General features: G+C 40.0%; 5 protein-coding genes across 5 annotated transcripts; 4 read left to right on the top strand and 1 right to left on the bottom strand.

The window, feature by feature from the left end:
• Position 1: 1 nt before the first annotated feature.
• MONOS_7659 (putative malignant t cell amplified sequence 1) lies at positions 2–903 on the top strand (the record flags this gene model as incomplete). The annotated part of the gene is made up of 6 exons (XM_067878001.1): positions 2–12; positions 66–218; positions 316–413; positions 480–613; positions 685–752; positions 822–903. 6 exons carry the CDS (start codon positions 2–4, stop codon positions 901–903), a joined length of 546 nt encoding a protein of 181 aa, XP_067724639.1.
• Positions 904–1,197: 294 nt separating this feature from the next.
• Positions 1,198–3,222, top strand: MONOS_7658 (putative serpin family protein; the record flags this gene model as incomplete). Its single annotated transcript, XM_067878000.1, has 7 exons — positions 1,198–1,213; positions 1,376–1,671; positions 1,722–1,900; positions 1,969–2,279; positions 2,452–2,542; positions 2,646–2,783; positions 2,865–3,222. 7 exons carry the CDS (start codon positions 1,198–1,200, stop codon positions 3,103–3,105), a joined length of 1,272 nt encoding a protein of 423 aa, XP_067724638.1. The 3' UTR covers positions 3,106–3,222.
• A 44-nt stretch (positions 3,223–3,266) lies between these two features.
• Positions 3,267–8,069, top strand: MONOS_7657 (uncharacterized protein; the record flags this gene model as incomplete). Its single annotated transcript, XM_067877999.1, has 4 exons — positions 3,267–3,461; positions 3,526–3,897; positions 3,947–7,667; positions 7,722–8,069. The coding sequence occupies 3 exons, from the start codon at positions 3,267–3,269 to the stop codon at positions 7,241–7,243; spliced, it is 3,864 nt and encodes a 1,287-aa protein (XP_067724637.1). The 3' UTR covers positions 7,244–7,667; positions 7,722–8,069.
• A 134-nt stretch (positions 8,070–8,203) lies between these two features.
• On the top strand, positions 8,204–11,713 carry MONOS_7656 (D2LIC, cytoplasmic dynein 2 light intermediate chain 1; the record flags this gene model as incomplete). The annotated part of the gene is made up of 11 exons (XM_067877998.1): positions 8,204–8,237; positions 8,303–8,386; positions 8,480–8,587; positions 8,641–8,735; positions 8,785–8,921; positions 8,999–9,088; positions 9,243–9,339; positions 9,443–9,590; positions 9,696–9,836; positions 9,992–10,061; positions 10,223–11,713. 11 exons carry the CDS (start codon positions 8,204–8,206, stop codon positions 11,481–11,483), a joined length of 2,265 nt encoding a protein of 754 aa, XP_067724636.1. The 3' UTR covers positions 11,484–11,713.
• Positions 11,714–11,715: 2 nt separating this feature from the next.
• On the bottom strand, positions 11,716–13,733 carry MONOS_7654fu7655 (putative protein disulfide-isomerase A6). The gene is made up of 2 exons (XM_067877997.1): positions 13,587–13,733; positions 11,716–13,356 (listed from the first exon to the last, which is right to left on the bottom strand). The coding sequence occupies exons 1-2, from the start codon at positions 13,703–13,705 to the stop codon at positions 11,940–11,942; spliced, it is 1,536 nt and encodes a 511-aa protein (XP_067724635.1). The 5' UTR covers positions 13,706–13,733; the 3' UTR covers positions 11,716–11,939.
• Between the last annotated feature and the right edge of the window lie 940 nt (positions 13,734–14,673).

Below are 14,673 nucleotides of genomic sequence, written 5' to 3'. Positions count from 1 at the left end.
AATGTTCAGAAGGTTTGGATGAATTGCCAGATAATTTTCATTTTTATTTGCTTTGCTTTGAAAAGATTCAAACCAAAAGAAGATATTGCCACATTTGGGCAATTGAAAACATCAAAACTGCGTGAAGTTCGAAGCTTTTTCAAAGATTCAGCTGGAATAAACGAAGAAATACTTGATGTAGTTTTACCAAAAAGTGAATCAATAAAAGTTGCAAAATGGTATTTTATTGTTTATAAGAAGCAATTCAAAGACTTTTTTAAAATATTTTCCCCGTTTTTTTGAAACACGTTTTGATTGTGTCATCTTTCCAAAAAGTCATGGACATATTAATTTGCTTGTTGTAGGAAATTATCCTAGATTCTTTCAAACAAGAGATGGACCTTATTTACCAACACTTCGCGTTTTGCATCGTTGTATGTTTTCTTTTCACTCTTTTTAGCGTATTTTTTATGTGTTGTCATCATTTTCATTTGCGAAAGATCCTGAACTTCTTCCGCACATGCAAGTTGATCGTGGTGCAATCAAGCATATCCTTAGCGGATCTGATATTATGTGTCGAGGCTTAACATCTCCAGGAGCTAAAATGGAAGATGTTCCTGCTGGAACTTATGTTGTATGCTTTTTAATTTTAATACCAATGCTATTTATTCAATGTATGTTTTGAAATTTCATCTTCATTTAAAGGCTATCCACGCAGAAGGAAAAGAACATGCCGTTGGAATTGGTATTACTACTCTTTCGACTGAAGATATGTTTGCGAAAAAAAATTTTTTTTAATTTTTCACATTCAACTTTTTTATTTCTATTAATTGTGTTATTAGACGTGCGAAAAATTCAGGAGTTGGAATTCAACTCCTTCATCATCTTGGAGATGCTTTGTGGACAACAACGGATCTTTCATAAACGTTATGTTTTATTCATTTCGATAATTTAAAAGCTAAAACATATTTCACATCATGAATAAATTTTTACTAATACATCTTAAAACATTATTAAAACACAACATTATTGAAATCTTTTTTTAATTTCTTTCAGAAAAATATTTCTTTTTTGGAGTGATGCGTTGATAACAATGGAATAAGTCACGATAATTATTAAAGTCATTCTTAAAAATTTGTTTTTTTTTTTCGGAAATAATTGGGAAATATAAAACACAGTTGAAAGAAAAATTAGTTATCATTCTATTATCAATCATAAATGATAAATATTACATGTGTGTCACATTGCAAAATTTCTCGTTAGAAAATTGTGACCCTTTTTAAAAACTTTTGTCTGTATTTACAATTATTTTCAATTCATAAAAGAAAGCTATAAAATGCTTCTTTTTGTAACTTTACTAGCAAATTAGTATGTAATATTCTTTGTTTTAATTTAGTCCGTTCCAGTTTTTTGAATGCAGAGATCGTGTCAAATCCAAAGCCTTCATCTTTTCAGCTCCCTTCATCTGTTGATGGTGATAAATATGCAGATGCCCAAAAAAAGCAATCAACATATGTTAATGAATTCGGAAAAAGCTTAATAGATTCTCTTAAAAAAGAAGGAGGGAATCTTTTCGTTTCTCCATATTCAGTTCACACTGCATTGATGATGGTTTACAACGGAGCAACAGCCGAAACAAAAGATGTCTTCTCAAACGTTTTACGTTTGTATACACTTCCAGAAGGAGAAAACGTATTGCTTCCTCTCTTTGAAAAAGTTAATATTTTTTCACACTTATTTAGCCACTAGATCTTCAAGGGATCATTACCGTTGGAAGCGAGACAGATCAATCAATGAAGCTATTCATTAGCGCGAATTCCATATGGATACGAGACTCATTTCATGTTTACGATACTTTTGTTTCAGAAACTGAAAAGGCTTTCAATGCGTCTGTTGAGGTTATGAGTTTTCAGGGTTCAGGGTAAGTGCGATTTATTACTTAGATTTTCTTTGACTAATTTATTTTTATTGATTTGTCTTATCGTTTAGAGCTGTCAATAAGGTGAATCAATGGGTTAATAAAAATACGAATGGTCTGATAAAAAAAGTTATCAACAAATTAACCCCACGCGATCAAATGGTTCTTGTCAATACACTATACTTTAAGCAGCCATGGGCAAAGCAATTTAAAAAATCAAACACACAGCAAAGAGACTTTTTTTTGATTGATGGAACACCAACAAAGTGTGATATGATGCAACAAACAAGCAAGTTCTACTATTGCGATAAATCTGATGCAAAAATGGTTTCTCTACCATTCAAAGATGAGAATGCTCAGCTTTTAATTATTCTTCCAAAAAGTATGCACATAAATATTATGAGTGGAAATATTGAGGATATAATGTATTTCAAAGGAGTATTTTCATAATTATTTTTTTTATTTCTTTCATATTTTAGAATTTATTTGACGTATCGATTCAAATTTTTTTTTAATATACACTTATCACTGTTGTTTTCTTTTGATTGTTTTAGTGAGCGGAGAAAAAGCACTTCAGGATGTTGCATCACGATACTTGGATGACGCATGGCTGAAAGAAGTGTTAGCTTCGATGAGCTACACAAAGTTTGCTGTAAATTATATGTTCTCTTTTTGCATAACATTATAAATACATGTTTTTGATATCTTGTTTCGCAAATCCATCATTTGTTGTTAAACTTCTTTTCAGTATTGCTTTGGGACTGCCTCGCTTCAAAGTGGAATATGAGAAGGAACTGAACGATGCATTGACAGTGATGGGACTTGGGCTTGCCTTTACGAACGATGCATCTTTCAACCAGATTTCCAAAGAAAAGATTCAAATAAGGTAAAAATGCATTTTTATCCTGTCTCAATTTCTAATTTTTTCAATATTAATTATTTTCTCCGCTTTTTTTGTTATTTCTAGCTCTGTTATTCATAAAACAGTTCTTGATATTGACGAAAATGGTGTCGAAGCCGCAGCAGCAACGGCAGTTGTTATGCGAATGATGGCATCAATCAATGATATGAGCTTCCCAGTTCCTTTTGAAGTCGATAGGCCTTTTATCACAGTTTTGTATAACAGGAAATCTAACATGGTGTATTTTTCAGGAATAATAAGAGATGTTGGTGGAAAGCGAGGATCTTGGGACTCTCAAGAGCTTTAATGATGTATTTTTTTCAAATTAAAAACATCTTAATATTCGTTTATAGTTTTGCGTATTTTTCCTCTGATAATTTTTTTTCGGATTGATCAGATCAAAACAAAATTTAGGCTATTTTTATTTTATTTTATTTTTTGAAAGCAGAGCTTTAAGACTCTCTAAAAATGAGTTATTCGGATAAAACTATTTCAGGAACTCCACATCAAAAAAGAAGGAGCAGCACAGACGAAAAATTGCTTCGTACGCGAATTGAAACAAGTATTAACAAATTAAATGATAAAGACACTTCAAAACAAGGCGTAACGGAACTGTTAACTATTGTCGATGAACTTAAGTCAGATTCAATTGGAACACTTTTGGTGTGAATGCCCTTTTCTGTTTTTTTTAAATTTTTGAAAAACAAAAAAAATTCTTCTTATTTAGAATTTACTCTTCACAGTGAATCACTTGCACTCAATCATAGCACGTCGTGAAGTGGTTCGTATCATCGGATGCACTATACACGTTCATGGCGAAAAAGTTAATCCTTTCCTTTCAAAACTCATAAACTACCTTATTGAACGATTAAAAGATCATGACGTAGGAATTCGAGATGCTTGTTCGAAAACATTTGGATATCTCTCAAATTGCGTCCCACTAATGTCCCATTTTGACCTTTCAACACCCAAGGACAAAGATCCTTTGGCTCAGATTTTTAATCCGTTACTGTCAACCATAGAAGAACAAGTTAATCCTTCTCTTCAAACAGGAGTTGGCTATTGCTTGCAATCGATTTTCGAAAAATGTAAACCAGACGTGTGTTTTTTTTATTCTTGTAATTCCTGCATTTTTTATTTTTTTACAGATAATAATAAAGAGTTATCCATTCATTGAACAACGTTTTGCAGCTTTGCTTCAGCGACCCAACACAGCTGCCGCTTTGCCTCTCTTGCTTTGCACTCAGACGATGTTTGTCTGCTGCCCTACTGCTTCTCTCCACCGCTGTGAAGTGCTGCTGCCGAATGTGATAGAGCATACAAACAACTCAGAATGGGTCACACGCAAAGCTGCTCTTGATGCCATTCTGGCAGCTATTGTTGTGATCACTGACTTGGATGGCTCGGCCTCTGCGTCTTCTTCGCAGGAAGCTACTGATCGCTCATCTCGCTCTGCTTCTCGTCCTTCCTCAGCTTCAGCTTCTTTCTTGTCTTCTCCAAAGGTACCACCTGCCATTGCCCCATCGCCCACTGTGATGCAGTTCCGGATTCTTCTCCACGAAAAGCTGCTGGACAGCTCTTCTGTTGCTGAGCAGCGGGTGCAGCTGAAGGACATGGCGGAGGAGGCTGCCAGAAGAGGCAGAAAGGGCATCTCCCGAATGAAGACGGAGCTGCTGCAGGCTGCCGAGGCAGAACGGTTTGATCGGGTGAAGCAGGTGAGAGAGAGTGCAGTGGATGTTATTTCGATGCTGAGTCTGTTTGAAGATGAGCAGGAGTCTGATGAGCAGGAAGAATGGACAGGAAAAGACGGAATAAGAGAAGGAGGAAATGGAGTTGGTGGGAGGCTCCGCAACAATGAAGAGGAAAGCACAGATGATGAAGATGAAGAAGAAAGATGGAGAATTTCATCTGACAGATATCATCAGCCGAGGCATTCTCCAACTGCGCCATCGTCTCTTATCAGAAAAGAAGATGACAGCAGCAGTAGTAGTGGTAGTAGACAAAGAGCGAATGATGAAAGTGAGGAAGCAGCAGAACAAGCAAATGCCAATGGAAGCGAAGGAGAAGAGAACAGCGACAGAGAGATTGAAGGATGGCGCAGGCTGAGCGAAGATGCGCTTCCTGTGGAAGAAAAGCCCAACAACAGTGAAGAATCAACACCTCCACGCTCTTCTCGAGCCACTGCAGGCAACCGGTCATCTTCTCCTTCCAAAAAACCAAGCTATTCTTCAGAGAAATATCCATCGCCATATTCATCATCATCATCGTCTTCTTCTTCTTCTTCTTCTTCTTCTCGAGGCAGCTTCTTGCAGCCATTCCAAACACAATCACCGCCACTTAACAGAATGCACAACCGCTCTTCTGCCCGACCACCTTCAGCGCCTCGTCTTTCCTCACCATCGTCTGCGAATGTGCATCTACCACTGCCTCCTTCTCAGCGCCAGCCAAACAGCACAACACGTTCTCCTCCACACAAACAGAACATCCGGTCGGTGTCTGCCTCACGTGTTGGCACTCCTCCTAATCAACGAAGAAGTCAGAATTTGATTCAATATCCACAACTCCAACAACAACAACAACAACGTCAAAAACAGAGCATTGCAGGCACTTCACAGACATCGCGAACAAACGCTGCGCCTTTTTCAGCCACAGCATCGCCGACATTCAGCTCTTCCTCGTCTCCGTTTGTGCGGCAGAGCTTTCCATCAGCCTCGACGTCTGCTGCTTCGAATGGCCACTCTTCAAAGCAATCGTCTTCGCCCATTCGCCAGTCAACAGCAGGCACACTCAACAGAGCATCTCAAAGCTCCTCTGGAGGCGACCGTTCTTCGTCTGCCTTCCGCACTTTCCTCAGCCAGCAGCGCCAGAACCACACGCAAACACAGCCGCAGTCGGTGCCTGTGATTATTCTGACAGACAGGGCATCACAACAACAGCAGCAGCAGCAACAAGAGCAGCAAGAACTGGAGGAGAAACAGCAGATGGACAAAGAAGAAGATGAAGGTGAGGATGATGAAGAAGGAAAAGATAGAAAGGATGATGATGACGATGGAGAAGATAAAGGCGAAGAAGAAAGGAAGTGGAAGGAAGAGCAAGATTATGACAGTGCTGATTTGACATCAGGCACAGAGAAGGAGAGCAAGCGAGTGAAGCAAATTGAAGAGGAGATTGACAGAGAGCTTGACAGAGACCTTGAGACGCCTGTGTTGATTGAGACACTCACAAATGCGAGTCAGCTGCAGGATTATTTGGTGGAAGGGAAGGAGAGGAAGAGAAGGAGAGGGAAGAGAGAGAAAAGTGGAAGGAGTGGGAGGAGTGAAAGAGAGCAGGAGGAAATGTCTGAAGAAGAAGGAAGGGAAAAGGGGGATGGAGGTCAAAGTGATAAAGAAAGTGAGAGGGAAAAGGAAGAAAAGAAAGAAGAAGAAGAAGAAAGTGAAGGAGCAGATGAACGAGAAGAAAGAAAAGACGAGATGGAGACAGAGAAGCAACAGAATGGACATTTGCAAGACATGAGCAATGATATGAATCAGAAACATGGAATATCCTCATCCATTTCTCAGATTCCCTATGAAGAAACGGGCAAAAGACGAAGAAGAGAAAAAATTAACGAGCTGTTTCCAGACAGCAGAGAGGAAGAAGAGCAAAGCGGAGAAAGGACTTCTTTTAATCGCTCGCAATTTGACATGCATGTCAAATCGGAAGATTCAGTTTCTCCGAACAATGTCACTCCAACACGCCCGCTGATATCCAAAGACGAAGACAATCACTTCAAGCAGGTTATTTCACTTGAACCATACACAACAGAGGCAATGAATGCATCGTCATCGTCTTCTTCTTCTTCCCCTTCTGCTTCTGCTTCTGCTTCTTCCACATTCAGACATCTTTCCACTCCACCAACACCTTCCTTGTCATCTCAAAACGAATCAACTTATATTTCGCCTTCTTCTTTTCCTGCTCAACCTTCTGATTCTCAAGTACAAAACATGCCTATTTCGAGGCAGGCTTCAGAAATAGAATCTTTCAAACAAAATTATCCCAATTTGCCTGTTGAATCTGCTACAAATGTATTTCATTCACTTCATCCTGACACTAAACTCACTTCACAACCACTGGCTAATATCTCTTCTCCTCATTCAGAACGTCCCTCATCGCCTTCATCATCATCTTCTTCTTCTTCTTCAGACTCTGAAATTGCACGTTTGTCTCAAAGAGTTGCAGTTTTGGAGCAGCTTATGCAGAAGCAGCAACAAACTATCGTTCAGCTTGTGACTTGGCTCATTGAATCACAAAAAGGGTCCAATTCTAATTCTCAGATGCCAAACATTCCATTTATAACAACACAAATTCAAAATTCAAGTGAATCTTTCGATCAAGCAGATACGCAACAAAAACAGTTGAATTCAAATCAAGTGGACAAAATGAATACCAAAAACTTTTGTTTTTGATGATCTCTTGCCCATTCTTATATTAAATCAAAATTTTAAAACTTTCAGATGTTCTTGATATTTTGGTATTTTTCTTTGTAACAATTCTGTGATAATTATTTATTATTCTTTAAGATATAATTGCTATTTTTCGTGTTTTTTCGTCAATTTTTATATGTTTTTCAAGGTAAATAAGAAAGGATTATACAAATCTCATCATATTTCGATTTGAGAAAACACATAAAAATGATGTTGCTCCTTTTTCTGATTCATTTTTTGTCTTTTTGCGAAGAAGAAGAAGATATGTTCGATACTCTTGATGGAGATGAAATTATGACAGCAGAGGAAATTAACGCACAATACGAGCTGCTAATAAATGAAGCTAATGAAGATGAAGAAAATCTTGGACTGACTGCTCCACTTATACAAGAAAAATCTGAGCCAGGTTTGAGAAATAATTTCCAAATGTCAAAAGATTTTTACTTTGGATTCTTTTAAGGAAAGACAAAACCTTCCTATTACTCTCGCTTTTTCTTTCCAGGGAATCGTCGCCCAAGTGCTCAATCAGCTAAGCTTTGGAAAGTTCCAATTGGTACAATAAGAGGAGATCCTGATTCTATTCGAAGAAGAAACTACAGAATTATGTAACCTCATCATCATAATTCTATTTTATCTGAAATCACATCATCTCACATCTAAAAAAAAAAGTTTTTTCTAAATTGTTTACTACTATTTTAATTTATTATATCACAGGTTACGAATTGATTTCATGTGCTATTCTTTATCATTTCATCAACAATCTTTTCTGAATAATTATTTCACATAACCGTGCATATTCTTGATGATAGCCAACCAACGTTAACACTTAGTGAAAAAATACAAGCAAATAAATATTATTATCAAAGTTTGATATTCGAACACTCCTCAAAATTGATCAAATGGTACATATTTACATTTCAAGTTTTTATTTATTTTATCATTATGCCATCCATCTGGGATAAAATTACTTTTTCTGGTAATACATACTTTTTAATTTTGGAATCATGCACTTTTTCTCATACGCTTAATGTTATTGTACAGATACAACTGATACGAATTCAAATATCGTATTTATTGGAAGAGAAAGCACTGGGAAGACTACAATCAGACACTTTCTTGATCCAAGTCTGTGAACTATTTTTTTCATTTTGATTTTTCTGCTAATTTCTGTGTTTTTTATGTTTATATAAAATTTTTTTCTCATTTTATTTATTTTAGGTAAAAGAACAGAAGAAATAACAAAAACAATTGGACTTGATTATTCATGGGGAAAAAGAACTACAAATCCTTCTCTTCCAGATGTTATTGCAAATTTTTATGAGATAGGTACAATGTCATTAAGTTATTTCGTTTGATATAATATTTGAAATAAATAACAGGAGGAGGATTTCCTTTTGCGAATTTAATAGATATTCCGCTTAATCCCCATTCTGTTAGCAACTGTGCTTTTGTTATTGTCACGGATCTTTCAAAGGTATAACAGATATTTTCTTTGACAAAAACTTTTATAACTTTGAATAAAGCCCTGGACAGTGTTTCAAGATATTGAATGGTGGCTTGGACTCATTGAAAGAAGAGTTAGCGAATGTTTGAGGGGTCTAGCGGAAATAAATCCAACGGCAGCCGAAACTTTCCAGAGAAATCGAAGAAGAAGATCAGTGTATGTTGCTTTAATACTGAATTAATTTTGAATAACTTAAAAAACTAACTTATTTTGTAATGTATCTCATAAATTAGCCGAGGGGATGGTATGAAAGTAGATTGGTGTGGGGTACCAATTGCAGTATTTGGAACTCATTTTGACGTATTTGAATCTGAGCAAGACATGTTTGTCAATTTTAATATTGTTTTATTTTACAGTTGCTTTGCATTTATACCATGTTGAATGTGATTTCTTGCATCTTGAACAAATATTTGATGGACCACTTATATTTGGCAACACTTTTTTGTGGGATATTCACTCTTCATTTTGTTTCAAAAGGGCAACAAGGCAACTTTTATCAGATGCTCTGCGCGTGCTGTGCGCTTCACATCACCTCTCTCTGTTTTATTTCTCTGCCAAAGTTCAAAACAAGATCGTTTGCAAAGAAAGTTGCCTTTTCTCCTCACAAATTTTATATTTGTTTTTCTCTTCTCTTCAAATTATTTTGACGCTCGTCTTTTTCTTAAACCATTTTACAGCCGCTTTCATTTCTGAAGCACATTTCACTTGGAACTGTTGCACCTCGCTTTGAACAGCCTGAGCAAATATCTCTTTCTCAGATTGCAGTCATTGCTGGAACAGACACACTGAATGACATTGAAATTCCTGTGCTGCAGAAGAATGAATGTATATGAAGCAATTATTTATTTATTTTTTTTAAATTATATCATTTTTTCCCCTTCTTTTTCCCCTCAATTTGTTGTTATCATCTATATTCGTTTGGAACTTCAGCAACTTCTGCTTCTTCTGCTTCTTCGTTTTCAAGTCCTTTTTCTTCTCTTTCATCATCTTCTCTCACTGGAGATCCATCGTCAAAAGCAAAGCAGCTAGTGGCTGACAAAATCAAGCGACCTGCAGAAAAAAAGAAAAATGGTGTGGTTTTATTAGAAAGCATTAAATAATGAGAAATTCATTTCTATTTGTTTGTTCCATTGTTTCTGTATTGGATATTTTGAATCTATTTTATTCATATATATATTTGGCATAAACGCAAATTTTTTATCGCTTCTTGTTTTGTTCTTATTCAGATATGCTCTTGCCGTTAAACTTTGACAAATATCAGGAACCCAGCTTAGACAGTGCACTTGCTGAAATACAGTTTGTTTATTTTTTTGAATTGACACATTTAATAATTTTCTCTCTTCTCCCTTCTTTTCAATAAATCCATTCATTCCTTTTTCATTTTCTAAATCTTCACAAATTTTATCTTCTTTTACCCTCTTTTCTTTTTCTTTTTCTTTTTTATCTTATTTTTTTAGATCATCCATTTTGGACGAGAAAAAGAGCCTTTCCATTCTCGCTGCGTCTGCAATGACTGCCCGCAGTGACAGTGCTGAGTATCCTTCATATGCTGATCTCGAGCCAACCAGAATGCCCGACGCATTCCGCGTGGCTGCACTCGCTTCTGCTCCATCTCCATCTCATTCGCCTTCTCCGGCTGCTGCCTCTCGTGTTGTTCGCAGGCCCTCTTCGCCATCTGCCCCTTCTTCTGCCTCGAAAGTACCGGCAAAGCAAGTTCCCTCTCGCACTCGTGTTCCGTCTCGCCCTCAAAGCGCTTCACGCACACCGTCGCCTCAGCCGACTGGAAGTGCTGCATCTTCTTCTCCAACTCCAACTGTTTCTTCTTCTTCTGCTTCTTCTGCTGCAACAGCAGCATCTCCAGCGAATGGAGGAGCGCCTGTTAGAAGAGTTGTTCGTCGTGTGGCTCCTCCGCAGTCTTCGGCTGATGGAACAGCTTCTCCCTCACAAACACCTCCAACTTCATCCTCAACATCATCTTCAGCTTCTTCTTCTTCTTCTTCTTCTTCTTCTCGTCCTCTTGTCAAAACCATCCGAACTGTCAGACCAGCTGACGGAGCAAGCGCCTCCTCCTCTTCTCCACCTCCTTCTGCTCGCTCGCCTTCGCAGCTTGTCTCTTCTGACTCTTCGCCTTCTTCAACACCTTCTCCTGGCTCTTCCTCTGTGCCAGCAACACAAAAACCACGTGTGGTGCGCAAAGTTGCTGCGAGGCCTCTTTCTCCAGCGTCATCATCATCTGCTGCTGCTGCTTCTGCTGATGAAGCACGCGATGGAGCAGGCGCCTCTCAATCGGCTATGTCTTCATCGACACCTCCGCCATTGACATCGTCTGCCCACAGGACAGTAAGAAGAACAGCTGCTTCTCCTCCTGCGTCATCAGGCACATCGGCATCTGCTGGATTGCCTTTGTCTTCTTCCCCATCTTCTTCCTCTGCTTCTTCATCATCCTCTTCTTCTTCTGCATCTGCAAGTGGTCGTTTGCGCCCTACATCTCCTTCAATCAGAAGAGCTGCTGCAACACCTTCTTCACCTCCACCAACATCTTCTCGTGCTTCTTCTTCTTCTGGTGCATCTGGTGCATCATCCAGCACTTTGCATTCTTCCTCTGCTGGAACCTCATCCACATCAAGAATCAGAACAACTGCCCGCACATCAGCTCATTCTGTTCCTCAGAGGCCTCCTCCAAAGCCTGTGGATGATGACGACACTTATGACTTTTGATTACTCGCATTGTACAATTCTCTTATCACTATTTTTATTTATTTATTTATTTATTTATTTATTTATTTATTTATTTATTTATTTAAATGTTGATTTTTTTATTTTTTGAACTTCACTGTGATGATGCTATTTATCATCCTTAAGCAACACTAAGTTTTTTTTTAGTTCGCTGAAGGTTTTGTTGAAAAGCAAAAAGTCCATGACTTTTCACATCAGAAAAGCGTTTTAATTCAAACTCTAGTTTTATAATATGTTAACGCAAAAACACAAAAGCAAGAAAAATCCTTTAAAAAAATGAAGTGGAAGGAAGGGAAAGAGAAAGAGAGAGAAAGAGAAAGAGAGAGAGACGGATGTGACAGCCAAGCCGCAGCAAGCTCAATCACAGCAGCCACAAGAAAGAAAGGCCCGAGTGCAACAGTCTCCAGGCAGACCGCAGCACAGCGAGATTGGCTGTCTCTACGAGTCGCTCGAAAGAGGCATCACAAGAAACAGCGCAAGGATGTTGCGCCTCACAACAAGCTCGCCCTTCTGCCTGTCGGAGAACGACCCCGACGTGAGCATCGTCTCCAGCCGCGCCTTCTCCGCCTCCACATACCCCAGCCCTTCCTTCGCTGCACGCTCAATGTACCGCTTGTACTGCCCTGCCACATACCGCGACTTCACATGCGCATCCACCGCTGCCTCTGCCTGCCGCACCGCCTCACCCACACTCGGCGGCGCCTTCTTCATCCCCAGCTTCTTCCCCTTCCTCTTTCCCCCTTTCTCTTCTCTTTCTTCTTCCCCATACTTCTTCTTCAGATTCTTCTTTCGCGGCACAATCGGGTCTTTCTTCTCCTCTCCTTTGCTCGCCTCTTCCATCTCCTCTTTCTCTTTTTCCATTTCTCTTTCTCTTTCTTTTTCTCTTTCTTTTTCTCTTTCCAGCTCCTTTTCCTTCTCCTCCTCTTCCTCCTCCATCTTCTCAATCTCCTCTTCTGTCATCGGCAGCGGCGTTTTTGTCAGTGCATGCGACAGCACCACCAGCGGCTCTGCCATCTCACTCACAACCCCAGCGCTGCTCCCCACCCCTCCTCCAACAGCCCTCCATGTCCCGCTCTGCTCGTTCACAAACTGCAGCAGCGGCACCGCCTCCTTCTCTCCTCTGTACGTGATGATTCTCATCCCCTCCTTTGTGATTGCTGTGTAATAGTCATCATCATCCTCCTCCTCTTCTTCTTCTTCTTGTTTCTCTTCTTTCTCCTTCTTCTCTCCCTCGCTTGTGTTTGTGGTTGTGGTTGTGGATGCGCTTGCATCTGCCTCCTTCTTTGCCTTCTCAGCTGTGGGTGTGCCGACTGCATGCTCCCGCACAGCCGGGAAGAACTTGATCGTGGGGAATCCAGGAATGCCGTACGGCTCCACAAAATCGCGGTATGCGCTCGCGTCGATCGACGCTATCGTCACGTTGTCGCCCGGCTTGAACGAAAGCCCCACAATCTCCAGCTGCGGCTTCAGCTTCTTGCAGTGTGCGCACCAAGGCGCCGTGAACGCCACAAGCACATTCTCCGTCCGGTTCATCACCACCGCCTCGAAGTTCCCCGGCGTCAGCGTCTTCACAAACGAGAACTTCGGCCGGCGCACAATCCCTATCTTCGGCAGCAGAAAGTCCTTCAGCCCTTCCACCGACCGTTCTCCCTGGAACTCCTCCCACTCAGCCCCGCCCCCCGGGTAGTACCTCAGCGTCGGGTACCCCTCAATCGACTGGAAGTCGCACGTCTTCCCCTGCCGCGAGCAGTCCACCTCCGCAATCGTCATGTTGTCCTTGTACTTCTCAAAAAACACCCCCAGCTCCTCGTACACCGGCGCCAGCTTCACGCAGTGGTGGCAGCTCGGCGAGAAGCTAAAAAACCCACAGTATCCACGGATGCGAACATTAAAACGTGCAAGAACAGGCAAATGGCACAGAGAAAAAGAAAACCAGAATGAATGAATGAAACACAAACGAGAAAAAAAATATCAAAAATGCAACCAGTCACGCTCTCTCAGCACGCAAAGAAAAAATGAAAACATGAAAGCAGCTCCCACCCTGCCCCTCATCACAAAATACAAAATCAAAAAACTGCAAAATACAATTTCACAAATATATGGCCTTTTTCCGCTGCATCCGGAAACGTCTCGTCTGTCAGCTTCACCACGCTGCTTTTCCCCTCAATCTGCATCCATGTCAAAGCAACTACTGCCCACAACATCTGGTGTATTCACAAACAATCAATAAAAATTTTTGCTGTGAGCGATCTGGCCCTTCACTTTTTGCTCTCCAAAACAAATTACAAAAAAGGAAGAAAGCGAGCTTGTTTTTGCCAATACCGAGAAAGCATTGAACGTTTAAAGAAGAATAAATCTTTTTCTAACGCAAAGTTTTGTCAACAATTGTGCTTGGGGAGGCGGGCAAAGCCTGGCTGGACCACTATTTTTTTGTCTTATTGTGTTCCCATAAGAAAGAAAGGCTCTTGCTTGGCTTGGACAGCATATCATTCACGTCAGATACGTTCGAACTGCGTGTGCGGTGCCGGAGTGGGGAGATGCTGCAGATTGCAGCAACACCGTCCACATCGATTCGAGCTGTGAAGGAGCAGATAGCCGCGCAAAAGGGGATATGCGTGGAGGGCCAGCAGCTGGAGTCGGGCGGGATCCGTCTGGAGGACGAGTTCAGCCTTGCAGACTACAACATCGCCAACAGGTCTGCTGTGCTCATGTATGGAAAGGTGCACTGACAAAAAACGCAAAATTGCCTCTTTTTTTTTCAAAAAAACTTTCGTTTTGTTTTGTGTTGTTGATATGTGTGTGTGTTGTTTTCCCTTTGTTTTTTCGTGATTCCATTTGTGTTGTTTCCGCTCTGCTGGGTGGGAGTGAGAGTTTTTGAGTGGACTGTTTGGGCTGTTGCTTGAAATAATTGGCTCTTTTGCTGTTTTGGCTGCAAATAAACCATTGCCTCTCCTCATAATGCTAATCATTTTTTTCCCAAAAAATAAATTGGATTATTATCAAAATAGCAAAGGCAAGCAAACGGTTGGGTAGTTTTTTGCATTTATGAATACTTGTTTTTTAATAAAAAATGAAAGTGCATGTTTCATTAAATCTTTTGGAAAATCAAAATATTTTGCATTTCTTTTTCTATGGACTTACCTTTGTTTAAGGGTTTAATGGAACTCAAAGG

The sequence above is a fragment of the Monocercomonoides exilis genome (genome assembly GCF_001643675.1).
Source record: "Monocercomonoides exilis strain PA203 chromosome Unknown scaffold32-1190040, whole genome shotgun sequence".
NCBI lineage: Eukaryota > Preaxostyla > Oxymonadida > Polymastigidae > Monocercomonoides > Monocercomonoides exilis.
The sequence above is the reverse complement of the archived record's forward strand: the minus strand, read 5'-3'. Positions and strand labels throughout refer to the sequence as shown.

Bases quoted from the DNA above. Each gene is read 5' to 3' on its own strand.
- MONOS_7654fu7655 (XM_067877997.1), bottom strand. From the start codon at position 13,705: ATGTTGTGGGCAGTAGTTGCTTTGACATGGATGCAGATTGAGGGGAAA. The intron at 13,357-13,586 runs GTATTTTGCAGT...TGGGTTTTTTAG, and splicing joins GGCCATATATTTGTGAAATT to CTTCTCGCCGAGCTGCCACC.